Below are 24,281 nucleotides of genomic sequence, written 5' to 3'. Positions count from 1 at the left end.
AAAAAGTAAAATAACTTTTAGACAGTAGTTCCATATGTGTTCTCTATCTGTAGATAGAGGACTGTGAAGCATTTCAGGTTTATTTTCAAACATGTTCCAATTTAAAAACAAAACAACTGAAATTATACTTTTAAAAGCTGAACGAAGTACACAATAAATATTGAAGATCAAGAGATACTAGAAATCCTATCACATGGGTAGGCTGGGATAGAAAGAGCACATATATCTGCCATACTCTCAACAGGAAAGATTGCATCAAACTACACTTTATATCCTCTTGTAAGGAGGGCTGGAGATTCATGCAGCAGTAATTCAAGTAAGAAACTGGTGACATCTGTGTAAAAAAATAGCCGCTATGTACACGTAATATTATCTCGCCTTGAATTGCTCGCAAAAATATTCCCTTCAAATGGTCATGTAAGGATGTGGGAATATATATTTGTGTAAATGATGAAAAATATCATTGTTTATCCTTGGGGAGCAGGGTCAGTGGAAAAGGAAAGGATTTGCAGACCACAGATTAGTAATAGCTGTATTTTTAGCCACTATGAGTGGGACAGGTGCTAAATGGTATACATTCATAAGGATGCTTTACATCTTAAGCTCTTCCCTGTATACCCGCTGTTCCTGAAGGAGTAAATGAAAGATACTGACTTGTGCAGGCATTTCTGAGAAACAGGAAATAAATCTGCAGGGGGAGTCTGTGATGAAAAGCATTCCTCCCAGAACTGTCACTTTAAAACCAACCAGGTGATAATGTTTTCTGTGGCCATGCTTTCAGCACACTGAGTAGTTTCTTTCATCAGGCTGTGACACAGTATCTAGAAAGGATGTTTTTTCCCTAACACCGCATTTGTAAGAATGCACTACAGCAGCAGTTTAGGTATCAAGCCCTCAGGATCTCTATGGGCAAAACCACTGACATTAATGGGGTACTATTTGGGCACAGGGCTGGTTTGTCTGGCATAGCTTCTAAGACTGGGGTCTTACTGAGCAAGCAGAAGTGACTTATCTGAAACTTCTCAGCCAGACAAATGTTATACAAAGAAAGAACAAACTAAATAGTCTCTTAAATGTACCACAACACAATATAAGGGAATAATATATATAGAAAAGACAAATACACTCTCTGGCTGGTGAATTGTTAAACATTTAGATTGAAGGAACAAACATGTCAGGAAAAGCCTGGGGAATCAAGCAGTCTGCAAGTTGCAGAAAAATCTCTGCATATGAATACAAAAGTATCGAAGTATACCTGTGGCAGAAGTGCTGATGTTCTAATCTGTTCTGCATACCCAGACATAACCTTGCAGTATAATATGCTCATTTGGGCTCACTAGAGTTCTCATAACAAAACAGTATCAGCAGCTTCTTCATGCCAAAGAGTATCACTAGCTGTAAAATTTCAAGTTCCCGAGTTGCTGTGCTACTATGTCTAAATTTCTGAGGATGGATTTTCTCTCCTCCATCACTGTTAAAGGTTTTGCAAAATCTTTACTGCTTGTTTCCTCCCTACACATTTCCTCTCCTTGAAGAGACATTCTAAAATACATGTGGAGTCAACAAATAGCTTTTTGCAGTTCTTGCTTTCCCAGAAAGCAGAGTACCCAATGACCCATACAGAATACCATACTGACAACTGTAGGTGTGCAAAATCATGCATTATGACCATAGACCATCATGAGTATAGAATGTACTTTTGGTCTCCCTCTCTTCTAAGTGTTTAGAGAAAGCAGAGGGCTAGAAAAATATCATTGATGTCAACTGCATGAAAGCTCAGTTTCATGTATTTGTCTGTTTCCGGGATCTAAGGTTTTAAGTAAAATTATTTAAGTAAAATTTTAAGTAAAATTATTTAAGTAAAACCCTAAAATTCTTGTTGCATAAACTGGCAACCAGATATTTGCAATTTTATTTTTATAAATATAAACATAAATATGATACATAGAAATGTTATGTAATAATACAACTAAAAGATATAAGTTTGCACAACCATATCTGATGCACAGTATCTGAGCAAATAGCCACGATTATTTTAACAGTAAAGTGAAAAAAGAATATTGTTATTTTGGTTCTTATTTCCATTCACAATGTAAGACTAGTTTTATAATTCTTTCAAAAAATCTGTAAGACATAAAACCAAATCCCTGTTGACCGAATATCAAACATTTATTCATTAAATTCATTTATTTCTTGTAAGTTAAACAATGTTTTGAGAGCAGAAATAACAACAACAAAAAAAAACATTACCATCCAAGCCCTTGTGAAGGATCATCCAGGAGCACACGAATTATGTATAAGAAACAGCTTAGTAGCTTGAGAGAAAAATTGAATAATCGTATTCTCAGACCTATTTTAAAAAGAAAAGAAAATACAGAAACAAATCAGGTTCTTCACAGTTTCATCTGTTTTTAAGGTAAAACTAAAAGGACATAGAATATGCATGCTGCAACAGAGCAAAGGTCGATCTAGCCAGTAACCTGTCCCTGATATGGGCGATTGGTGTATCATACAGAAGAATATAAGAATAAGCCTGTCAGATACACCTATAATACACCTTTGCAGCTTCCAGATATCTCTGGGTTAAAACTCAATCTGTTTTAATGTAAAGAACTACTCAGTCATTTGTTTGAAAGCTATTCTATGCCATTCATCTTTCCTGATGCCATTCTTAGGGTCTTTCATAATTTTACAAGTCTACTTTCTTGAAAGGGGAATCAGAACTGTATATGGTATTTGAGATGCAAGATACAGGGACATGGAGAAGACATACTTTCGACCACGGGCAGAGAATATACAATGGCAAGTATTTAAATATTAATATCTGAAAGTCTTCATGCAGTAGCTTCTCATACAGAATATCTTAATATTATCCCAACTTATAAAATATTAAACTGTGGTTATTTAATGTTGAAGTTGCATAATTATGTGTCCAAGAATCAGGTCATCTGAAAGTGATGCTGAATGCACAACTGAACTGAATCAACAACTTGTTCTACAGACGATGTGCATATTGAAATGTTCTAGCTGAAAGGATATATCACAAATACTATAGCAAAATATTACAGTATTTCCCACAAACATAGGTCTACGGCACAAAAACATGATTCCTTCAAAGGGATCCATACAGACACTTGCTTCTATCACATGGGCAATTTATTTCAGTGCTAATTGGAGCCATTATCTACTATAGTGGAACTTAACTGTATTTTAATCAGATTTTGCAGTCATTAGAGCATTAGAGTTTAAACTCTCAGTCTTGTTATTAAATTCAATAGCCTTAAAAATTTTCCAGTGTAAATATTTGTATCTAACTCTTGGTTTTAAGTTTCCGTTCACTAATTTAAGTTAAAACTGTCAGTTGACTAAGATTAAGTCAGGGGAGGTCACTTTAAGTATTAATTTTTTTCAGGCTTGTGAACTGAGAGTCCAGTTCTGCATAGCTGAACCCTTCTGCCCAAAGCAGAGTACTATTGACTGAGTCTTACACAGATGTGACTTCATTTGCACCTAGTCATAGTAAAGATAGTATGTTTTATTGTTGAGTTGCAAATACATTGCAGGTCTGCTGAACTCAATGTAATTACTTCTGTGGTTTAAGAACTACAGCTTCATTATACATACCCTAAGCTGTTGTGCATACATTCCCTTTTAAGGAAAGAATCATAATTATCTTATGGTAATATTACATACTTTTTGACTTTACTCAGTCCTAAGTTCAAAATGAACACTTTTTGCAGGTAAAACTGATAAATCACCTTCTATATCTACTAGTTCCCCTCCCATTAAAACACAATCTACAGCAAACCTCAAAAATAGAAAATATATTCTTAAATATTCTACCATGCAATTGCTGAAAGAAATCTAAAGGTTTATTACACAACACTGCTTACTACTTTTAACTGTGAAGTTGCAGTTATCACATGAGAACTGGATGGAGTTTTACAGCATCTTGTCATCTGTAAACTAGGGGTTAAAATCCTGTGGTCCCAACCATGAGAAGTCCCACAGCTGATATTGGCAATTAGGTTTGTGAAGATTAACCTAGTGATTCCTGCTGTCCTATCAAGAGTAATTAGCCACAGACTATTTATTCCCCAACATGAGTGAAGGGGGTGAAGTAGTAAATGGTTTACTAAGAGGCTGTAGGAGGTAGGTAAGTGTGTTGTCATGCTATTATTTGATTAGGAAGAAGCCCAATACTTTTCTTGGATGATGCTATGATTTTTTTTGCAGGTTTTTTTTTTTTTTTAACTGTTGCTGAAGAAAACATGAATTGTTTGTCTATGCTAACCCTTTTGTGGAAGTCTGCTGGAGTATGAATGGTTACCATACAACTAGGCTCTTTCAACAAGAAGAGCATGTAATGTTAAAAAAAAAAAAAAAAAAAAAAAAAAACAACACTTGACCCCAAACAAACAAAAAACGCCCACCAGGATTTCTTTTCCTTACCAATTTTGTGTTGTTTAACTTCCTTAGATAAGTACAAAATTCTATTGTTTGTTTCTTCTGTTTTTTAGCTCTGCAAATGTTAGTCTTGGTATGAAACGCTTCTTTTTTGCATTGGTAATGGCCTGGTTTCTCATCGTCATTTGAAATTATATGTTGGTTTAAATACTAAAAGAAAATGGTGCTTTTCTGATTAAAAACTACATTAATACAAGGGATCTATGCTCCTGGCTGCTGCCTTAAACTCTTAACTCTCAAATCTTAGTCCTGAAAGGTCTGGAACTACTTAAGTATTCAAATATTTAAGTTCCATAGATCTATTCCAGGCTATGCCTAAAAGCACTTTGGGCTCTGGATATCTCCACAGGAATGGCTGTTTCCCACAGAATATAAGGCAGGGTTTTCACACAAGACATGCTTTCATCTGAGGGTTCTAGTTAGCATAGATATATGAGTGCATATCATGGACTCGGTAATATATAAATTAGGATAGGTCTTGTACCATATGTGATTGGGTCAGTTATTATAGTACAAATATGGAAGAACAGACTTCAAGTCTATCCTGTTTCAGAAGGTCACCTCTCCTACTTCCGTATGCCTCAGCCTTTAGAAATCGGATGTGCTGTGAGAGGGATCATAGTCACCCCTGCTAAAGCTTTAAAAACTAATGTGGGAACTACCAAATAAGCATTCTCTCTGGTCAAAATCTTCTGTAGCCTCATAGTTGGGGATGTCACCTGTGAGGTGGAAGAAATGCATTTATTCCACTATCATGGAGATCTAGGATTTCAAATATGGGAAGGAGGGAACAGTCACTAGAGAAGGCATTTAAAATAGTTTTTCATTTATTACTCTGTTACAAAGAAAGCATTTCATATTTCTGTTTGCTGGCTGACTATTTTTTGTCCTCTATTTTACATGATGTCAGTGGATCAACATGGTCTGCTTGACTTAATTTCTTTTTTTCTGTTCACAGCCAGATTGTTCAAGTAGAAGGGTCATTTGCACAGAATATCTCTATGTTTTAATACTGGTGCCTGAAACTTGTATTCAGCTACATCCATCATACGCAGTTATCTGTTAATGTATTGCTTAATGAGATTGTAATTTCACTGTGTCCATGGTGTTACCTCCTTCATATTCTTTAAAAGAAGAAACTGGTAATAATAGTTCAAAATCTGTTTGTAAACTATGTCAAATGTTAATGTTTCCTTCTCAGTTTGAACAAGTATTTGCATTTTTTTTTTCCAGGCATTATTAAGTACAGAGTGATAACTTGTACTTCACCAGTACTGACTGACTGACTTATTACAAATTCTTGATGCTTCCCTTACAAGCATTTTTGGAGATTAATCCTCTGGTTTAGAGAGCTGATCTAAATCAAAGCAAGAGTGACAGAGATATCAGCTGAAGATTTTACGATCACCTTCCATTATTCCTTTCACATAAGTCTCTAACGTACTTTTGGTTTTTAGCAAAATCATTTCAGTAGCAGCTGGCTTTAGGAGTTAGATCAAAATATACTGTTAATAATTCATATCTTGGTGATGGTTATCTTTTATTCCCTCTCCACTGAATTGAAACTTCACTTATTCTTTCCCTTTGAGACTTATTTTAGGCTGTGATAATGCAGTGTGTGATCTTGGCAAGTACAAGCAAGTCATACTAATATGTCATCTTTCTCTCTCTTTCTCTTTTCTTTTTTTTTTTTTTGGGGGGGGGGGAGGGGCGTGGGGGGGCGCTGGATGACACCTTTGTGAAATGCTTTCCATGCATTGGTTGAACTTGATTAGACATTTGCTTGCAGAAGATTGACTGGAAGCTAGGTTGACATTAGACATAGAAGAAGGCTTGTGTCATCAGTTTATAGACATATTTCCAAAACCAGAATAATGAATGAAACAGTTGATATTTCATGCTACCAGTCTGCATGTGATTTAGATCAGAATAGTATTATGAAGAAAACTCATATAAATTCTAGAGTTGACTGCTCTAGTTGACAAAACCATGTGATATTAAACTCTGATGTGTTAAATTCACTTGTGAAGTCGTAAGGATTAGCGAAAACTGGTGAACATGTGTAGTTTTAGTTATAATATCTGAAAATTTGCTGATACTACTGATAATTATTTTCTCAATGATAGCAATTACATCTTTAGTATGTGAAGGAGGGTTTTCAGTGCTCTCACTGAACACCAACTAAGATCTAAAGGGCAATATCTTTATTTATCAACTCCCTGATGCCTCTGGGCAACAGAATCCTCCAATTTCAATGAAGGATTGAATGAGTACACTTGAATCAGTGGCAGGTACTATCTCAGCAGCAGGTTTTTGGAGATTGTATTTTAGAGGATTCTGGTTGTGAGTACTTGGACAAGAACCAAGATGAGCATAAGCAGAAGGAGTATTTAAGTGAACTTACCAATACTGAACATTGGGGATTTTTTTTTCATTCAGTACAGTAACAATTTTGTTGTATTTCCTGTTTGTTTCTCCTGAAAATTGTTTTCTTTAATGTCTAATTGGTTAAGTTTCTTGTATCATGAGAATAGGTAGCAGCGCTTGGGTAACCTGTGGGATTCTAGTGGGAAATGGCATGCCCATGCCATATGCTGCTCTAATACAGTAAGCACCCTCATTCTCCAACTTATTTTCCATGAACTGGCTGCGTAATTCAACAATAGAAAAAACATGTCTCATCTCTTAGGGTTTTCTTTGGAGTCCTCTCCTGAGGACCTGTCAGGAAAAGAAGGTGCCCATAATGACAGTGTCTCTACTAGCTGTCTACAGGGACAACTCATTACTGTGTTTTCATTTGTTAATCAAAACCACAGTATGCTTCTACAAAACATACCTCAGCTCTGTATGGCATCACTGTGTAGGAGAATTCATCAGAATCTGCATTTTTCCAGCAATCATCAAGCAAGCCAAGCAGGAAAATTCTTGTGCTACTTGTCTATAGCATGAACCCATCTCCAATAGGATGAATTAACAGTTGTTCCCACTCTCTTGCTTATTTCAAATAAACTTCCACATCATTCCTCTCCTTTGGACCCATACATCACACTTACCCAATCATAACCTAATAGAGATGTCCCGGTATAGTAACTTATGATAATTCTCTTAACGTGCTTAGCCAGAAGGGTACACACTTGGCGAAGGAACGGCCATGAATTCATACCAATTAACTAACTTCTGGTTTAATTTTTGTGCTGATGATCATAAAGGTATCTATTTTTAGATGTACAGAGTCTGCAGTTCTGCCATCAAAGTATGTATCTGTATATATGTATTTTTTTAATCTTAAGATCTAAATAGGAAAACAAATTCTTTCACTTATCTCAAGAAGGTACTATTTAGAACCTTCCTATCTTACCAGTGAAAAGATATTTACAGTGAGACAGGTCATAACTCTATAGATCTTCTTAGTAAGTAAACAAGAATGCATCAAATCCCTGTTTTGTGGACTAGATCAGAACAAAAAGGCTATTTATTGCTTACAGCTTCCCAGACTGCCTTTCTAGCCAGGAGTAATACTCTTTTCTAGTTTAGGACTCTGTTTTGTCTCTTACTCCATTACATGCTATATCAGCAATGTCAGAAGTCAAAGGCTATAAAGATATAAAATAATTAAAGACATGTAAAGTCACAGGGAGAAAAGTAGAAGAGAACTAAAACCATTTGAGAAGTTGCAGTGCAATTAATTACATTTAAAATGTAAATCTAGTTAAACTCATTTATCTCTAACAAGAATCACAGAATGGTTGAGGTTGGAAGGGACCTCTGGAGGTCATTTTGTGCAACCCCCCTGCTCAAGTAGGGCCACCTAGAGCTGGTTGCCCAGGACCCTAGATGTTTTTTAATATCTCTGTGGAGGGAGACTCCACAACCTACATACAAAAATGTATGAGCAAAAATTCATTCTTTGTAACACAGCTTTGTAAACATAAAATGGAGTATGAAATTGTTCTTCACATACCTCCTTTCTTTGTTCCATGCATACTGAGTTTTTGTACACATTCTTTCATATTGGACAAAATGCAATAAGAGAGCTCTAAAGTGTGCTAATACAGAATAAGAAACTTATTTCGAATAAAAACCTTCATTAGAAAATAAATTTACCAACCAAATCTAGTTAAATGTGTAATAATGTGAAAAAAACCTATGTCCTATCTGAAGTTTAGAAGAGAAGATACTGTGAAGACTATCCACATCACTTACTAGCAGAGGTAGTCCTCTGCTTTCTATACTATTTAGGCACCTGAATTAAGATGAGTTTTCCCCTGTGTGTCTATGTAAGTGTAATAAATAAAGCTTTCCCCATGGATGAACCTACAGCAGCTTTGTTAAACCTGATTCTCCAGCTGGAAACCGGCAAATAATTCCAAAGCTCAAATTGAAAATATCAGTTATTCACGGCACAGTGCCTCTTTCTTCTTCTCTCTTTTTTTTTTTTTTTTTTTTTTTACTGCTTAGGGGAATATTTTGCTTATCACACTTGGAAAGTTAGAGAAGTTTAGCCAATAAAAATCATATGCTGTGATGTAAAACTAGTATTTATTTAATGTTAGCTCTTGCAGATGGAAGATCTTATGGTATGTCTTATTTTTAAAAACTTGATCTAGTCTTCCAAATTTTGTTTGTCTGGGTTTTTTTAGATTGGGACACCAAAAAAGTAAAGTCTTTTTCTGTTTTCTGTCTCTTTCTGTTCTTTCCTAGACACAAAGCCATGGAACCATCTTAACTTATTACAAAGGCCAAAATGTATTCTTTCTATTCTAAAAGCTTTATGTATTTGTATTCCATAATATTATTATGTATTACTATTGTAATTTTAGTTCTTTACAGGTGTAGGGCAAATGGAGCTAAATTCAATCCTGCTACACAGAGGAAAATTGAGGTCAGTTACTGCTCTTCTCAGGTATGAATTCTACTGGTCTAATCAAGATTTGATAATATACAATGCTTCCATCCCCTTGGACCAGCTGCATGGATGTATATAAAAAGATTAATATATTAGTTCCTCCACATTATTCTCTTCCATGATGGCCTATGATTTTAAGTGCATATGTCAATGAAGATATCTTTAAATCAGACTAAAGACAAGGACTACATTTCTGAGGTACCACATTCAGGAGAAGGAGGTATGTCCTCCCCATTAGTTTCCTTTCCAAACTGTTTTTTTTTTTTTAGTACAGATAGAGTTTGAAATTTATTTAGGAATACTTAATAAAATTGCACACCTTAAAAAGCCATGTACTTCTGCATCTTTTTTCCTCCAGCATCTTAGAGGCTCTTTGCTTTCCTAGACATAAGTTCGTGACTTGTCAATGTGCATTGTAATGTCAGATCCATGCAAACTAGTCAACTTGATCATGATACTTAGTGACATGATTTTATTTCTGTATTTGATCCTACAAAATAAGTACACTGCTTTTAAGTTTAAATAATACTTTCTGAATTTATTTTGGATATTACATAAAACTGACTTCTCCACGGGGTAAAATTTTAGCTCAGAAGAAAATTAATAACTTTGCTGTTGCCTGCAATGGAATTGGATTCTACTCAAAGTATCACAATAATGCTTAACAGAAATTAATCCAACTGCTTACTTGATCTTTGGTTTTTGATGAAGAAGAGCTTTAGTCTCTCTTTAAATGTATTTTCATTCATATAGAATTCAACTTGCACCCTGAAATATAAAAGGAAGTATTAGAATTGAATATGAAAGATATAAAATAACTTTTTCAAAATTACTTGTTTCCCTAATCATCTGTTCTTTATATGTAACTGGAGGAACATATAGAGAGCGTTCAGCCAAAAGCTCACTTGGATTTGAATGACTAATGTTAAAAGATTAAAAAACAAACAAATAAAAAAACCCCAACAAACCAAAAAACTTATTTAGTTTATCCCCTTTACATGCAGAATCATTTTCATACTACTTGGACACTCTACACTGCAAAATCAGAAGCATCGAAGTTCTTGGTATTTTCATTGGAAGACTATTATCATATCTGCATCTTTGTAGGGAAGATTTCCTTGATGTTCAGGTTAAACTGAGATGGAAGGTTTAACTCCCTTTCTGCAAAATTGACATTTTAATGATTCTTCTTTTTTCTATCTTGTTCATATCTCTGTTAAGCATTCCTGTCTCAGTTAAGTGTTCGCTTGTGTTCACCTTTAATCAAATGCTCATGCACCAAACAAACCACCCTCTCTGAACTTCACTTTTGTAACAATGAAATGCTGAGACCTGAAAGCAAAATTATATTGCAATAATACGATATTGTACAGAAAATAACTGCCCTTCCTGATTATATTAGAGCAACAGTAACATCTTATTTTCCTCCTTTCCCCCCAAATTTGCCAGGATGTATTTCATGTTTCTGTCCCTCAATTCAGTCTGAGTACAACTCATGCAATAGTTCTACAGACTAGAAGAGAGAAAACAACCATTGCAGGGGCTGGGAAGGGGAAAAGGTGGTGTGCATTAGTTGTTGTGTGGAAAAACTTAGGCCATTGCAGAGCTGTGGAGCTGCACCACTTGCTATATGATGAGTGCAGCATTAGCTCCATTTCAACCGAAGTCCCTGCTCTACGCAGCTGACTGGATCTCCCTCACCAATCCCAGTTCTCCTCCAGCAATGAATCACTTCACTCAGCACAATTTCTGTGCCTTCTCGAGAAGTCTGCCCTCAGTTTGAGAACTGTTCTACTATTGCTAAAGAATAAAATGATATCACAGAAGTGAGTTACTTCCTTACTTCTCACTTTCTCTGTATACCAGCATGTGTTGCAAAATTGCATATACCTTTTCTGTTCATAGGCATACTTGATCTTTATTTGAGCATTTGCTTTCAGCAGTCTTTCTTTCATCAAATGACTGTACTTCAATTACTCGTTCTTATATGTACTGTCATGTTTTTCAAGCAGGATCCCGACTTTAGTTTTTTCCCTTCTTGCATGTGAAGCCTTTGCTGAAACAATTTTTGTATAATCTAATATTATCTATAGTCCCTCTCTTGCCCTCAAACACTTGTCTAATAGCATATACCTCTGTACACTTATAGAATTGGAAAATTATTTAGTTATGGGCCCAAAATGGATGGCATCTCAGGTAATGGGACTTTTTCATGCTTGCTTACTTATTACCAGAAGTTTAGGCATGTCACTTTGTAGGACAGGGTCAGCACGTCATACAAAAGAAGGCTCTCTATGACTCTCTCAGTGAGGTCAGTTAATTTTAGCTAGTCACTTCTTAGCTTTGGTGTGGTTTATTGTAGTGTTCCTTGTAGAATGGAGAAATATGCTGCTTCCTATTCAGAGGAAGCAAAAACATAACCTTATTTTTAAGAGTCTGTATTGGAACTAAGCTCTGTAACTTACAGGGTTTTGAATTTATTTCTGTGCAATGACATGTTTGATACAACGGTATGAGCAATCCTACCCTAGACCAGCTTTTCTGCCCTATCTGGCTCTACCCCTTCTGTGTAAGACCTTTAAGCAGTTGGAATTAAAGAGGAAGAGCACACCTGCTCTTCCGCTTTTTAAGCTAAGAATAGTTGCAACTGCATGTTTCAAAGTGCTTGGGCCCAGAAGAATGTCCTAGAAACTGCCACCAAACGAGGGGAAAAGGCCATCAGATGAAGAGCAACTTGTTTCTGGGCTTTTATTGAGCTTAAATATAGACTAAGTGTTGTACTGTTCAAGACTGCAGGAGTCATTGCCATTAACAGAAGCACAATTTAGATAGTTGGTAGCCTTAAGGCAAGTTAAGGAAGCATGTCCAGGGGTTAATTAGTAGGTGAGCAGGTTTGTGGGGGCCTGAGTTCTGCTTCAGTTCTTTTCTGCATGTTTCCCAATGTACTTACTGTCATTAATGCAGTGACAGTTTTAGTGGGAAACATTTCCCATGATTTGGCAGCTGCTGCATGCTAAGTGTATATACTTAAATCTTCAAGGACATATTTCAGTAGGTAAACAAAGTGGCACAAGCTATTGAAGTATGGGATGTTATTTAAAAGGAGCACAGTATCAGGGATCTTTTTTACACATTTTAAACTAATCTCTCAGATTTTTCAGGAAGAAAATTACAGTAGTCACTTATCATGAAAGAACAACATGTTAACAGTAAGCCATGATTTAATGATAACGAGGAAAGAGGATGTGGGAGCTAATCACCCTCCTATCACTACCATTATGAATTGCTCTGATAGCCTTCTAACAGCTGTCTACTTCTCTTCCCTTAGCAACCTGTTCTTACAGCAGACTGGGATTCCACAGTGCAGCAGTTTCCATGGCAAAATGGATTATGAATGCTGCTAACACCACTTCCGTGGCCCAACTCCTCCTTCTCCTTCCCTTGACTTTTTTAAAGTTAAGTAAAAACTCTATCAGCCTTCTAGATTTGCAGGAAATACATTATCATGCACCTACCATCAATGTACACTTTCATGATACTCTGGCTACCCGACAGACAACATTTCACTTTGTTTCTTAAAGGTTACTGTTTACTAAGTAAAGTTAATGATGAATGGCTGAAGGAGCCACTGGCGGGCATAAGGACAGAAACCTCCAGATACTGGTCCTTCGCAATACTCTGCTTTTCATTTTTAGGGAGAATGTGCATTCACCTTGAACCTTTGTTGTAATCTTCTAATGATTAAAATTCTACCTTAAGTATTTGCTCTTTTCTGTCTTTTTCCCTACTATGAAGTGTAACCTAGAAAATTAGTATTTTGGGAATGTAACACAAATAAATTCTAATCCTCGCTTGCATTGTTAAGATCATTTAGTAGTAATGAAGGGCTTGAACAAGCTTTTTCCAGACTTAATTGATGTTTCAAGTGAGTGAGTGAAATTCATTCCCACATACTTATGTAAAACTTGATTATTCTGTTGCAGGATAAATACTAGTTGGAATTTGATTCCAAGCAAATGGTTTTGATGAAATGGCACACATGCAGTACAGGGTGATATTATATGTGTACGCAGATCATCTGGTCTATGGAATAGGTTTGGTTTTGTTCTATATTTCTAGTGGAAGTAATTTAAAAGTGTAGCTTAAACAATTTCTGCTTCATGTTTTTTTATCTTCATGTAAAAGACGGTTGAAGTTCAGTCCACCTTGACCAAAAGGAAATCAAACTGAAGGATTAAAACACTATTTCTTGAGAATGGTTACTGGGACAGAAATGTTTTATGAACGTAAAGGGTTTGTGTATGCAGTCAGTTAATCACTTATGACTTTTTCTGTATATGTTGTAAGCATTGAATATTCCATGAAAAGCTGCTTTTGGAAGTTAAAGAATAGGTCTTATGCTTTATTGACTCTTGCTTCAGCTTTCTTGAAAATGCACAATACGTGGCTGATATACCTGTGCCAAAAACAACTGAAAGTTATACGATTCTCTTGAAAACACATTGTGTGTGTTTTAACTTTCTTTTTAAAATTAAATACCATTAATAGTGGTCTTTCCTAGTCTAAACGCAAAGAACAGCTATGTCAGCAGAATCTTTCAAAATGTAAGAACCATCTTGAAGTACCCAAAGTACAAGTATACGTTGCACTCTTCTAATTCAGTCAAAATGTAATTTGAGTAGTACATTTTAATGTAATACAAAGTATAGCAGGCAAATACTAATTCATGCCAAGAACACTAATGCAAAGCACTTGTCATGACTGTAAAGCACTGGGACCAAACTGTCTGCACCCCGGTTATTTAACTAATTTTGTCTGCATTTTTCCATTGCTATTTACAATGTCGTTCTAACTCCATAGTCACACTTTACTATACTAACAATATTACCTTGCACACTCAAATCTACAAATTGGGTTTCTTTTGTGTTAGAAAACAGCAGATTTGGCAGAAATAATCCCTTAAAAAATGAAAGTATGACTTGGATTTCTCACTACATGCGTGCTAAGGACTGTAAATGTTTATGCTTACTAATTCTTGGCATTGGAATCAAGAAAAGGTGTTAACTGTACAAATGGAGCCAATCTGAAGAAAACTACATCAATTTATTTAAATCTGTCTTTATGGGAAGGGACCTTTTGTGTTTTTCCTACAAAAAGAGCCTTGTAATGTAGACACAATATGTTTGTTATTGGGATTTGTCAATGCAATATATGTGAAATCCTGTTAGATTTCAAACCTGAAAATTTATTACATAAGATATAGATAGGTGCTTAAAAATGAAGCATTTGAAGTACTAAAGTGAACTGCTATTGTCAGAGCTTATTTTACTGCAAAAAAAAAAGAAACAGGCATTTTTTCTTATAGCTTTTAATAAAAGCTTAGTGTATTTTAATGATGCCTGTCTTGGGTAGCAGTTTTGCAAATTTTGAAATACTCAGAACTGATTTGTTTAGAGCTTCACAGAGAAACAGTCATTTGACTTTCCAGGCCTGCTTGTTCCATCAGAAGCAATATGACAGATCAAGACTGCTTGTTGAATGATACTTCATCATCTTGTGCTGAAGAAAATGGCAGTAAGAGCAGTATTTTTCCATTACTGGTTCTTAACTTGGGGAAGCCTTCTATTTGGTTCTGGTAGGAGATCTGTCAGCAGTTGCATTGGTCATGATGAACACTGAACAGATAAAGTTCTGAATTTTTCATCTCCTCTCCATGATGAATGACAGCACTCCAAAACAAATGGTAGTAATTGGGGGAGGCAGGGTGCTTGTTTCCTCCCGCTTATTGGAAAGACAGAAAAGATGCTATTTCTTTTGCAGCCTCCTAAGTTGGTAGTCCATTCTTGCAGTGTGAGTATGGCATGAGAAAGTTGTGGAGATCAGGGCCTCAACATTTTTCTAGGTACTTTATGACATAGTCTTTAAAAGCTACACCCTTACTGAAGCCATTTGCCATGCACTATGCTGATGAAATCGAATATTTGCAATATGGCCCTGCATCTTCTTAAAGATGACTTCTAACAAATGTAGAATAATTAAAACTGACAGGTATAAGGTCTTTTTCTGATAGGGAATTTTATCTGTTTATTATGAATAAACCAATGAGTATTTTCAAGATCTCTGCAGAACTGTGTTTATGTAATACTGTCTTGCAGATTCTTTATAATATCTAACATAATTTTTCCAAACTAAAGTCTCACAATATTCCTCTAGAACAACTTACGCAGTATAATTGTCTGGTTCAAATTTGAACTGTCATGTAACAAAGACGTGTTTGGCCATCTTAATACTTAGAGTGTATGCTATGACATCTGTACCTGGGCATTTCTTTTGTTCTTTTCATTCTATGGGTATATTTATTTAGAAGTTACTTTCTATATCAGTGAATCTTAGTTAATCTATTTAGTGAAGTTTTTCCAGACATACATACATTCGCTTGATCATGTAATTGGATGTTACCATAACTAATGGATTTATAGAGATCAGGTGTTATCAGCATCACTGTAAAAATTCTCTATTAATGAAGACAGAAATAGCATGAACTGAGTTCAGCTTAATCACAAGTTCCAGAAGAAAGGATCAACGATGCATAAATAACTTTGTAGCTTAGAACTGTATGTGTGCTCAAACCCTTTTTACTGTATCTTTCCAGTAAGTGCTGCTTGTTTCAATTGAAACAAATCTAAGACAGCATCAGAGAATAGGCCAAACCGAATCTTTCAGGTTGCACAAAGTAAAAATTGGTACCTGAAACCACAAGAAAATGTTTTCTATGTAAAAGCAAACCTTTACTTAATTGTTCAAAAGCCAAAATGCTAAAAATTTCAGCCCTTAATTAAAATTTTCTTCCTTACAATTTAAATAGTATATGTGTATCTATATTTCTACATATATAAGTAAAAATGTTTTAAAATCTGATTGTGAGCCAGCTTCATGTTCCTTTTTACAATCAGCTGGCTTCAGTTACATAAAACTATCTTTGTGAAACCTACACAGGCCTACGGCAGCAATTTAGTATTACAGCAATAGAGATATGAAATGACACTATTTTTCAAACTTTTCTGTGCAAGATATCTTCATTTTTTCCATTCCTTTGAAGGAAAGATTTTTAAGGGAAGACTGATAGCAAGTGACTGAATCTCAGTGGTGGGTAGTATGCATGCTTTTCAATCAAATAATACTTTTATTTAAATCCCTCATTCACAATCAGTCTTGCAAATGCAAAAAGGAAATTATCATCTCAGTCCTGCATCCATGAAAAGCAGTGACAAATTCACCATTCCAGTAACGGTACAGTAATAAAAAAAATTGCAATCTGTATTCTTTGTCATTGGAAACTTTAAAACAAACAAACAAACAAAACAAAACAAACCAAAACCAGAAAATATTATGTTTTACTATGAGGAAAAGAAATCTCAGAGCAAGCTCCCTCTCCGTTTTAGCAGCCCTGCAAACACCACACACTTGACTTTTTACTGCAAATACACTTACCTGTTGCAAATCTATTGCCTAAGGTTAGGAAGTTAATAAATCAAATGTGAATGATGCATTAAGAAATAGTGCACTTTTAAGCTAAATTTTTCAAGAAAATTACGCAAGGAAGATACTTGACAAGTTTGGTAAAACTTTTCTCCCCCTTCCCCCCCCCCCTCCCCCTAAGCACACAAGGCGGGGGGGGAAACATACATATTTTAAAGTGAATTTAGTGCATGTGAAAATAGCTCTTTTTAACCTCTGGGCAAAAATACTTCACGTGTAGGATATATACAGCACAGAGCTACTGCAATGAAAATCCATTATGCAAGGCTTTTTAACTGTGTAAGTCTGAATATCAGAGAACTCTGAGTAATGGGGTATGCTTCCAGAGTTTGATTCCAGACACTATTCAGTTGTATATAGTTGTGCCAATTAACCATACCTGAATAGCAGGAATGTTTGTTGGTTTGGGGTTTTTTTATTATGTTGTCAACTACTTGCCAAAAAGGGACTTGAAACAAACTTGTTTAATATCAGGCATACTGTGATAACACCTTTCCATTGCTGTCAGCCTGGATTTAACTCTATAGTAGAGTGTTAGGAGCAAAAGACAGAGTAACCCATTACAAGCTACCATATCTTTATTTTTTTCTGCTCAAATTTTACCCTCTGTTCACCAGGACAATTTCTCTATCATTTTCCTAAAATTATTTTTCTGTACCAACTTTTCTTTTTGCGATTCGACGAACATTTAATTTTTGTTTCAAGGGAAAGGTTGCTTTGCTATGAAAGGCAACAGGACAGCTGGTGATTCATGAGTAATGAAACTGCCTTAGATGGAGGACGATTCATGTGCCTAACGTTGTTTTCCTCTGTATCACAACTACATGTCCCTATCACCTGTTGATGTTCTAAAACAAAAGTTACATGACAGATCCTTCTCCTACAACTACAGCAGTCTATTAATTTAATCTATCCTCTCTGTGATAGGCGAGGCATGCACAGGGGCAAGTAGCTTGCCTGGGTACCGCGCATATATTGTGTGAATGAATTAGAAATTACTGTTCTTAGAATAACAACATGCATCAAGATGTTGATTTAAAATTTAACAGTATTTTCTACTACAGTATTTTAATGCTAATCATCGTAAACCTTCTGTTTGAAGCTATTTATTAATGCTTACCAAAATTCTGTCTGTTGTAACATTACCAATTAATTGTTACCTTGGTAAGACTCCTGTTCTCTCTCAATAAAACCCTTAGTTATTTCCCCAAGCAGACACATTTGTATCTACACTAGAGTCTGCAGGGTCAGCGGTAGTTTTAGTTGTTTGTAGCCCTCCATGTATTTACCTTCTTGCCCTCAACCTCTTTCTTTGGTCCTCTGAGACATCTCTCCTGCTACTCCATGCTCAGCTCACAATTTGCTCTCCACCATCCTCTCATTCCGACTCTTTCTTCTTCCTATTCTTCCATCCAAATTTTAAGAATATTTCCAATCTCTTCTTCAACAGTTCCTCTTCTCTAGTTCCTTGCAGAATTCACCCTGTCCTGTCGTCTTCTATGTACCACAGAGTTTCACTATGTCACATGAAAACATTGAGGAAATGGCACACGGTACCTCCTGTGGTTTCTTTTCTTTGCTCTAATTCCCTAGATGGACCTTCGCTTTCAACACGCCTTTCTTCTTTACACTCTCACCATCTGGAATTGTAACTCAGGACTCTGTTTTTCTTCCTTTCCTTTCCTTAGTAACTAGTCCTTTTCTGTTCTCCTTTTGGAAACTTCCCTTCCTTCTAGTCAAAGTCTCGTTCTCTTATTTTTGCTTCTGCTCTTTCTTTTGCAGGAAGAACTCACTCTCTCCCATAGTACCACCACCTCTAACTCTAGCCACAGTCAAAACAGAATGTATAGCCTTCTCTCTAGGCTTCCTTCCATGTCACTGTTAAAAATTTCACGGTTCTCTATCACCAAGTGTCATTAATTTAGTGTTACTTCTGGCCACTTCTCCTTTTTCATTATCCATCTCGTCCTGTCACTTTATCTTTTAGCTTAATAGTAAATCTAAAGGTCATTCCTTTTCTTCTAAATTCCTAGTGTTCAAAATCTTGGCCTGTGCCATGGGTACCTCCGGACTTTACTACTCTTAAAGTCATCATTTCATAACCTTGAGAAATTTCAGTCTTTTGAGATGTTTGGCTTTCCTCTCCTCTTGAATTATTTCATCAATTTTCAGCCTACTTCCAGTATTGCACATAAGGATAGCCCACAAATATCAAGGCTTTAATAAATAAATTCTGCAGCTGCATAAACGCCATATGGGTCCTCTTACTGTTGGTGCTATATGGCCCTTGAAAGATACTTCTTCCTCAGGCCCATCAGAAACTTAATGGTGACCACGTATGAAAATATCCACTGTATGTTCGAAATAGATGGATGGCAGTGATGGAGTTGTATCACTCCTACTCCAACACTTAACATGTGATGTTATTTCTCTGTAGATTTTATTTTAATAAGTTTGGATTCAGTTTGCATGCTCCCCATTTAACACTTTTCTCTTAGAAAGCAAGCAGCTAAACACTATGAGAGACATTGTCATGGAGATTACCCAGATAAAGATAGAAACAGGTGTTCAGATAAATAGGAGCCTTAAACTGTTCTGGTAGATTTTTGTCATCTCTAGGATCTTAAATACAAATCTTTAAAGATTCATTGCTTGCTTTAGATATGGCAGTTTACAGGTACACACACCTTTCTTACATAACAAACAACTGTGAATGAAACATGTCATCTTTGTTTAGGCATAGGAGCTACTTATTACTTTTTATTGTCTGTCTTTTTTTTTTTTTTTTTGTGTGTGTGTGTGTGTGTGGCTGTAGTAGTCCAGGGCCTAAAACAGCAAAAAACACTCTGTGTGCATAGGTCTCATGTTTAATGAGAGAAAGGATGAGCCAAACATGTCTTGACTTTAAGGAAATGCTGAGCAAACACTTCTTAAATTTGGTCCCTTGTAAGTGACTTGAGTTAGCCTCTGATTACCAGAGAAGTCAAAATCACTATTCACTTAAACTTTACTTGTCATCAGTAAGAGAAACATATCTGACTATTCTGTTACTGCTCTTCTGTAAGTTATCTTTTTTTTCCTTCTTATTTTTCAAGATTGCATCTTTTCAAAAACAGCAGGTAGAACAAAGCTGAGAGCTGTTCGTACATGGTATCCTCCCAGATTAGATCGTTTATCTCAGTTTTATTTTTACTTAAAAAAATAAGAAATTAAGATTCAGTTTTCTGAAAATGCAGCAGAAGGGTGAAGAAAAAAAGAGCAGATGGATAGAAAAAAAAATCCAAAAAAGGAACAAAAAAAACGTTGTGGGTGAATCCCAATCTGTCATTTTTTAAGTATCACATGACCAAGTGTAAAATATAATTTTAAATATGACTCATTAATATGTTACCTGAAACACAGAGCCAGCTTCCTAGTAGGTCTGATCCAATGCCCACTTAGATCAATGGAAAGATTCTATTCACTTGGAGTTGAGTAAAATAATCAAATAGTAAAAATATTCAAACTAGATATTTCCCTATTGCTTGAAGTATTTAATTACTGTTTTTCTCCCAAAATGAAAGCAATTTTCTTGCCAGTTCAATTACACAATGTATTTTACACAAAACTGGCAGGTCAGTGTGAGATTCAGAAGAGCATATATATTGATTCTTCTCTAATATAATTCCACAGCTTTTTATGGTTACCATCTTGCTTTATTATTACTTCTGTTTGCTGGCTTTTCTGCTTCTGTTTTTTTTACTGTATTATGCTTGTTATATTTGGTAATCTTCATTTATAACCAACAATTTGTTCAGTGCTTCCTGGAAAAATGCGCAGCATAATTGTATCAAGTCAGAAAAACAAGTTTTGAAGTTTGGTTTTGGTTTGTTTTTTTGTTTGTTTTTGTTTGTTTGTTTTTTTGTTTTTGTTTTGTTGTTTGGTTTTGTTTTGTTTTTCCAAAATGAAATTTTGGGAATTCAGTAAGTTAACCTACATTTTTACCAAAGACATAGTAAGTTATAGGGAAGTATTAGCTGCACCTTCCCAAAAGGAAATACAAGCTTATGAAAAATTGTCTTAAACTACAGCATTCAGTGTAAACAAACAAACAGATGAATTTACATGATCTGTGTATGGACTCTTACTCACCGATTAACATTTCATAAGGAGAGAAGTTTCAGAAATGGAATGTTCTGAGTTCTAAGATAGAAATGTCAACGTGTCCTGTCTCCTGAGGGGAACAGAAGGCCCAATAGGCAGACCGGACCCACTTCTTAGGGAAGTCTGCTTCATCCCTGGGGCCCAGGGCAAAGGTGCGAAGAAAAAGCTTCCTACCCTGGTACAGCCCTCAGATTACTATCCATTATTGATTTTTCAGGTAGGCAGTGAGAAAGTTGCAACTAGAAGTCCGAGGGCAATCAAGACTTCAGGGCCTTGGGATGACTGGTTAAAGGATCGGGAGCACAAGTAGTGTTCTCTTCTATCCTTCCAGTTGCAAGGAATGATGAGGGAAGACACAGGAAGAGCCAGCAGATCAATACCTGGCTCCGAGCCTGGTGTCACCAGCAGGATTTTGGGTTTTTGATCATGGGTTGGTTTACATGACACCAGGCCTGCTGGCGACAGACGCAGTACAGCTGTCTCAAAGGGGGAAAAGGATCCTTGCACAGGAGTTAGCAGGGCTCACTGAAAGACCTTTAAACTAGATTGGAAGGGGGAAAGGGATTAAACCAGGCTCACTAGAGATAAGCCTGGGGGTGGCATGCCAGTGTTTGAGGCACAGTGGGCTAGCAAGGTCCTTTGGTCTGCTGTCTCAGTGAAGGTAGGGGATGGAGAGCCACGTGGCAGTAAAGATGCAAGGGCTATGGATGTATTAGAAACCACAGAAGCACCTGAGAATGGTCACACAGGAATTAGGGCTTCTCCCCCAAAAAAGGTGGCGGGATCAATAGCCCAACTGAAGTGCATCTATGCAAATGCACGCAGCATGCACAACGAACAGGAGGAGCTGGAAGCCATTATGCAGCAGGAAAACTATGACATAGTTGCCATCATGGAAACATGGTGTGATGACTCACACAACTGGAGTGTTGCAACAGACAGCTATAAACTCTTCAGAAGGGATAGGCAAGGAAGGAGAGGTGGTAGGGTAGCCCTGGACATTAGCAAATGTTTTGATTGTCTGGAGCTTAACAATGGGGATGATAGGGTTGAGTGTTTATGAGTGTAAGAATCAGGGCAAAGGCCAACACAGCAAATATCATGGTGGGAGTCTGTTATAGACCATCCAACCAGGCTGAAGAGGCACGTGAAGTATTCTGTAAGCAGCTGGGGGAAGTCTCACGATCGCTAGCTCTTGTTCTCATGGGGGACTTCAACTTACCAGATGTCTGCTGGAAATACAATACAGCAAACAGTCTAGGAGGTTCCTGGTGGGTGTGGAAGATAACTTCCTAACACAGCAGGTCAGTGAGCCAAATAGGGAAGGTGCCCCGCTGGACCTCTTGTTTGTGAACAGAGAAGGACTGGTAGATGATGTGATGGTTGGAAGCTGTCTTGGGTATAGTAATCATCAAATGATGGAGTTTTCCATTCTTGGAGAAGTAAGTTGGGGGGGGGTGGGGGGGGTGGGGGTGTCAGCAGAACTGCTACCTTGGACTTCTGGAGGGCAGACTTTGACCTGTTTAGGAGCCTGGTTGACAGAGTCCCTTGGGAGGCAGTCCTGAAGGGCAAAGGAGTCCAGGAAGGCTGGACAGTCTTCAAGAAGGAAATCTTACAGGCACAGGAGCAGGCTGTCCCCATGTGCCAAAAGACGAGCCGGTGGGGGAAAAGACCGGCCTGGCTGAACAGAGAGCTTTGGCTACAATTCAGGAAAAAAAGGAGAGTTTACCACCTGTGGAAGAAGGGGCAGGCAACTCAGGAGGACAACAAGGATGTCGTGAGGTTATGCAGGGAGAGGATTAGAAGGGCCAAAGCCCAGCTGGAACTTAACCTGGCTACTGCTGTAAAAGACAAGAAAAAAATGGTTCTATAAATGCATTAAGAACAAAAGGAGAGTTAAGGAGAATCTCCATCCTTTATTGGATGCGGGGGAAAACATAGTGACACAGGAAAAGGAAAAGGCTGAGGTACTTAATGCCTTCTTTGCCTCAGTCTTTAATAGTCAGACCAGTCGTTCTCAGGGTACACAGCCCCTGAGCTGGAAGACAGGGACGGGGAGCAGAATGAAGCCCCCATAATCCAAGGGGAAATGGTAAAGTGACCTGCTACACCACTTAGACATGCACAAGTCTATGGGGCTGCATGGGATCCACCCAGGAGTACTGAGGGAGCTGGCAGAAGTGCTCACCGGGCCACCTTCCATCATCCATCAGCAGTCCTGGCTAACTCGGGAGGTCCCAGTTGACTGGAGGTTAGCAAATGTGACACCCATCTACAGGAAGGGCCAGAAGGAGGATCCAGGGAACTACGGCCTGTCAGCCTGACCTCGGTGCCGGGGAAGGTCACGGAGTAGATCATCTTGAGTGCCATGACATGGCACATACAGGACAACCAGGGGATCAGGCCCAGCCAGCATGGGTTTATGAAAGGGAGGTCCTGCTTGACTCACCTGCTCTCCTTCTATGACAAGGTGACCTGCTTAGTGGATGAGGGGAAGGCTGGGGATGTTGTCTACCTGGACTTCAGTAAAGCCTGTGACACCATTTCCCACAGCATTCTCCTGGAGAAACTGGCTGCTCATGGCTTGGACGGGCGTACGCTTTGCTGGGTAAAAAACTGGCTGGAGGGCCAGGCCCAAAGAGTGGTGGTGAATGAGTTAAATCCAGCTGGCAGCTGGTCACGAGTGGTGTTCCCCAGGGCTCAGTACTGGGGCCAGTCCTGTCTAATATCTTTATCAAGGACCTGGAGGAGGGGACCGAGTGCACCCTCAGTAAGTTTGCAGACCACACCAAGCTGGTTGTAGCAAGGTGGTTGTCGGTCTCTTTTCCCAAGCAACAAGCGATAGGACAAGAGGAAATGAACTCAAGTTGTGCCAGGGCAGGTTTAGGTTGGATATTAGGAAAAATTTCTTCACTGAAAGGGTAGTCAGGCACTGGAACAGGCTGCCCAGGGAAGTGGTTGAGTCCCCGTCCCTCGAGCTATTTAAAAGACGTGTAGATGTGGTGCTTAGGGACGTGGTTTAGTGGTGGACATGGCAGTGCTAGGTTAACAGTTGGACTTGATGATCTTAAAGGTCTTCTCCAAGCTAAATGATTCTATGATTCTATGTCATGTCAAAATCACAAGTTCCTATTTTCCCTCTGAAAATTGTTTTGTTCAAGAAGGTAATTATATTTTACATTTCCTTTATTGTTCTTTAAGTAGAAAATCTATTGAATTTTTCCAA

The 24,281-nt window shown here is 37.4% G+C and overlaps 1 protein-coding gene across 4 annotated transcripts in view; it reads right to left on the bottom strand.

Moving 5' to 3' along the window:
- The window catches only part of KCNT2 (potassium sodium-activated channel subfamily T member 2), a gene marked incomplete at both ends in the record, with an annotated part of 153,843 nt that overhangs the window by 104,256 nt on the left and 25,306 nt on the right, over positions 1 to 24,281 (bottom strand). For all 4 annotated transcript variants that reach the window (XM_082314689.1, XM_082314690.1, XM_082314691.1 and 1 more), the window contains 2 exons: positions 2,251 to 2,350; positions 10,062 to 10,141. In XM_082314689.1, the coding sequence (XP_082170815.1) occupies positions 2,251 to 2,350; positions 10,062 to 10,141 (180 nt within the window). The remainder of the gene's footprint in view (positions 1 to 2,250; positions 2,351 to 10,061; positions 10,142 to 24,281) is intronic.

The sequence above is a fragment of the Platalea leucorodia genome (genome assembly GCF_965183815.1).
Source record: "Platalea leucorodia genome assembly, chromosome: 5".
NCBI classification, from domain to species: Eukaryota; Metazoa; Chordata; class Aves; order Pelecaniformes; family Threskiornithidae; genus Platalea; species Platalea leucorodia.
The sequence above is the reverse complement of the archived record's forward strand: the minus strand, read 5'-3'. Positions and strand labels throughout refer to the sequence as shown.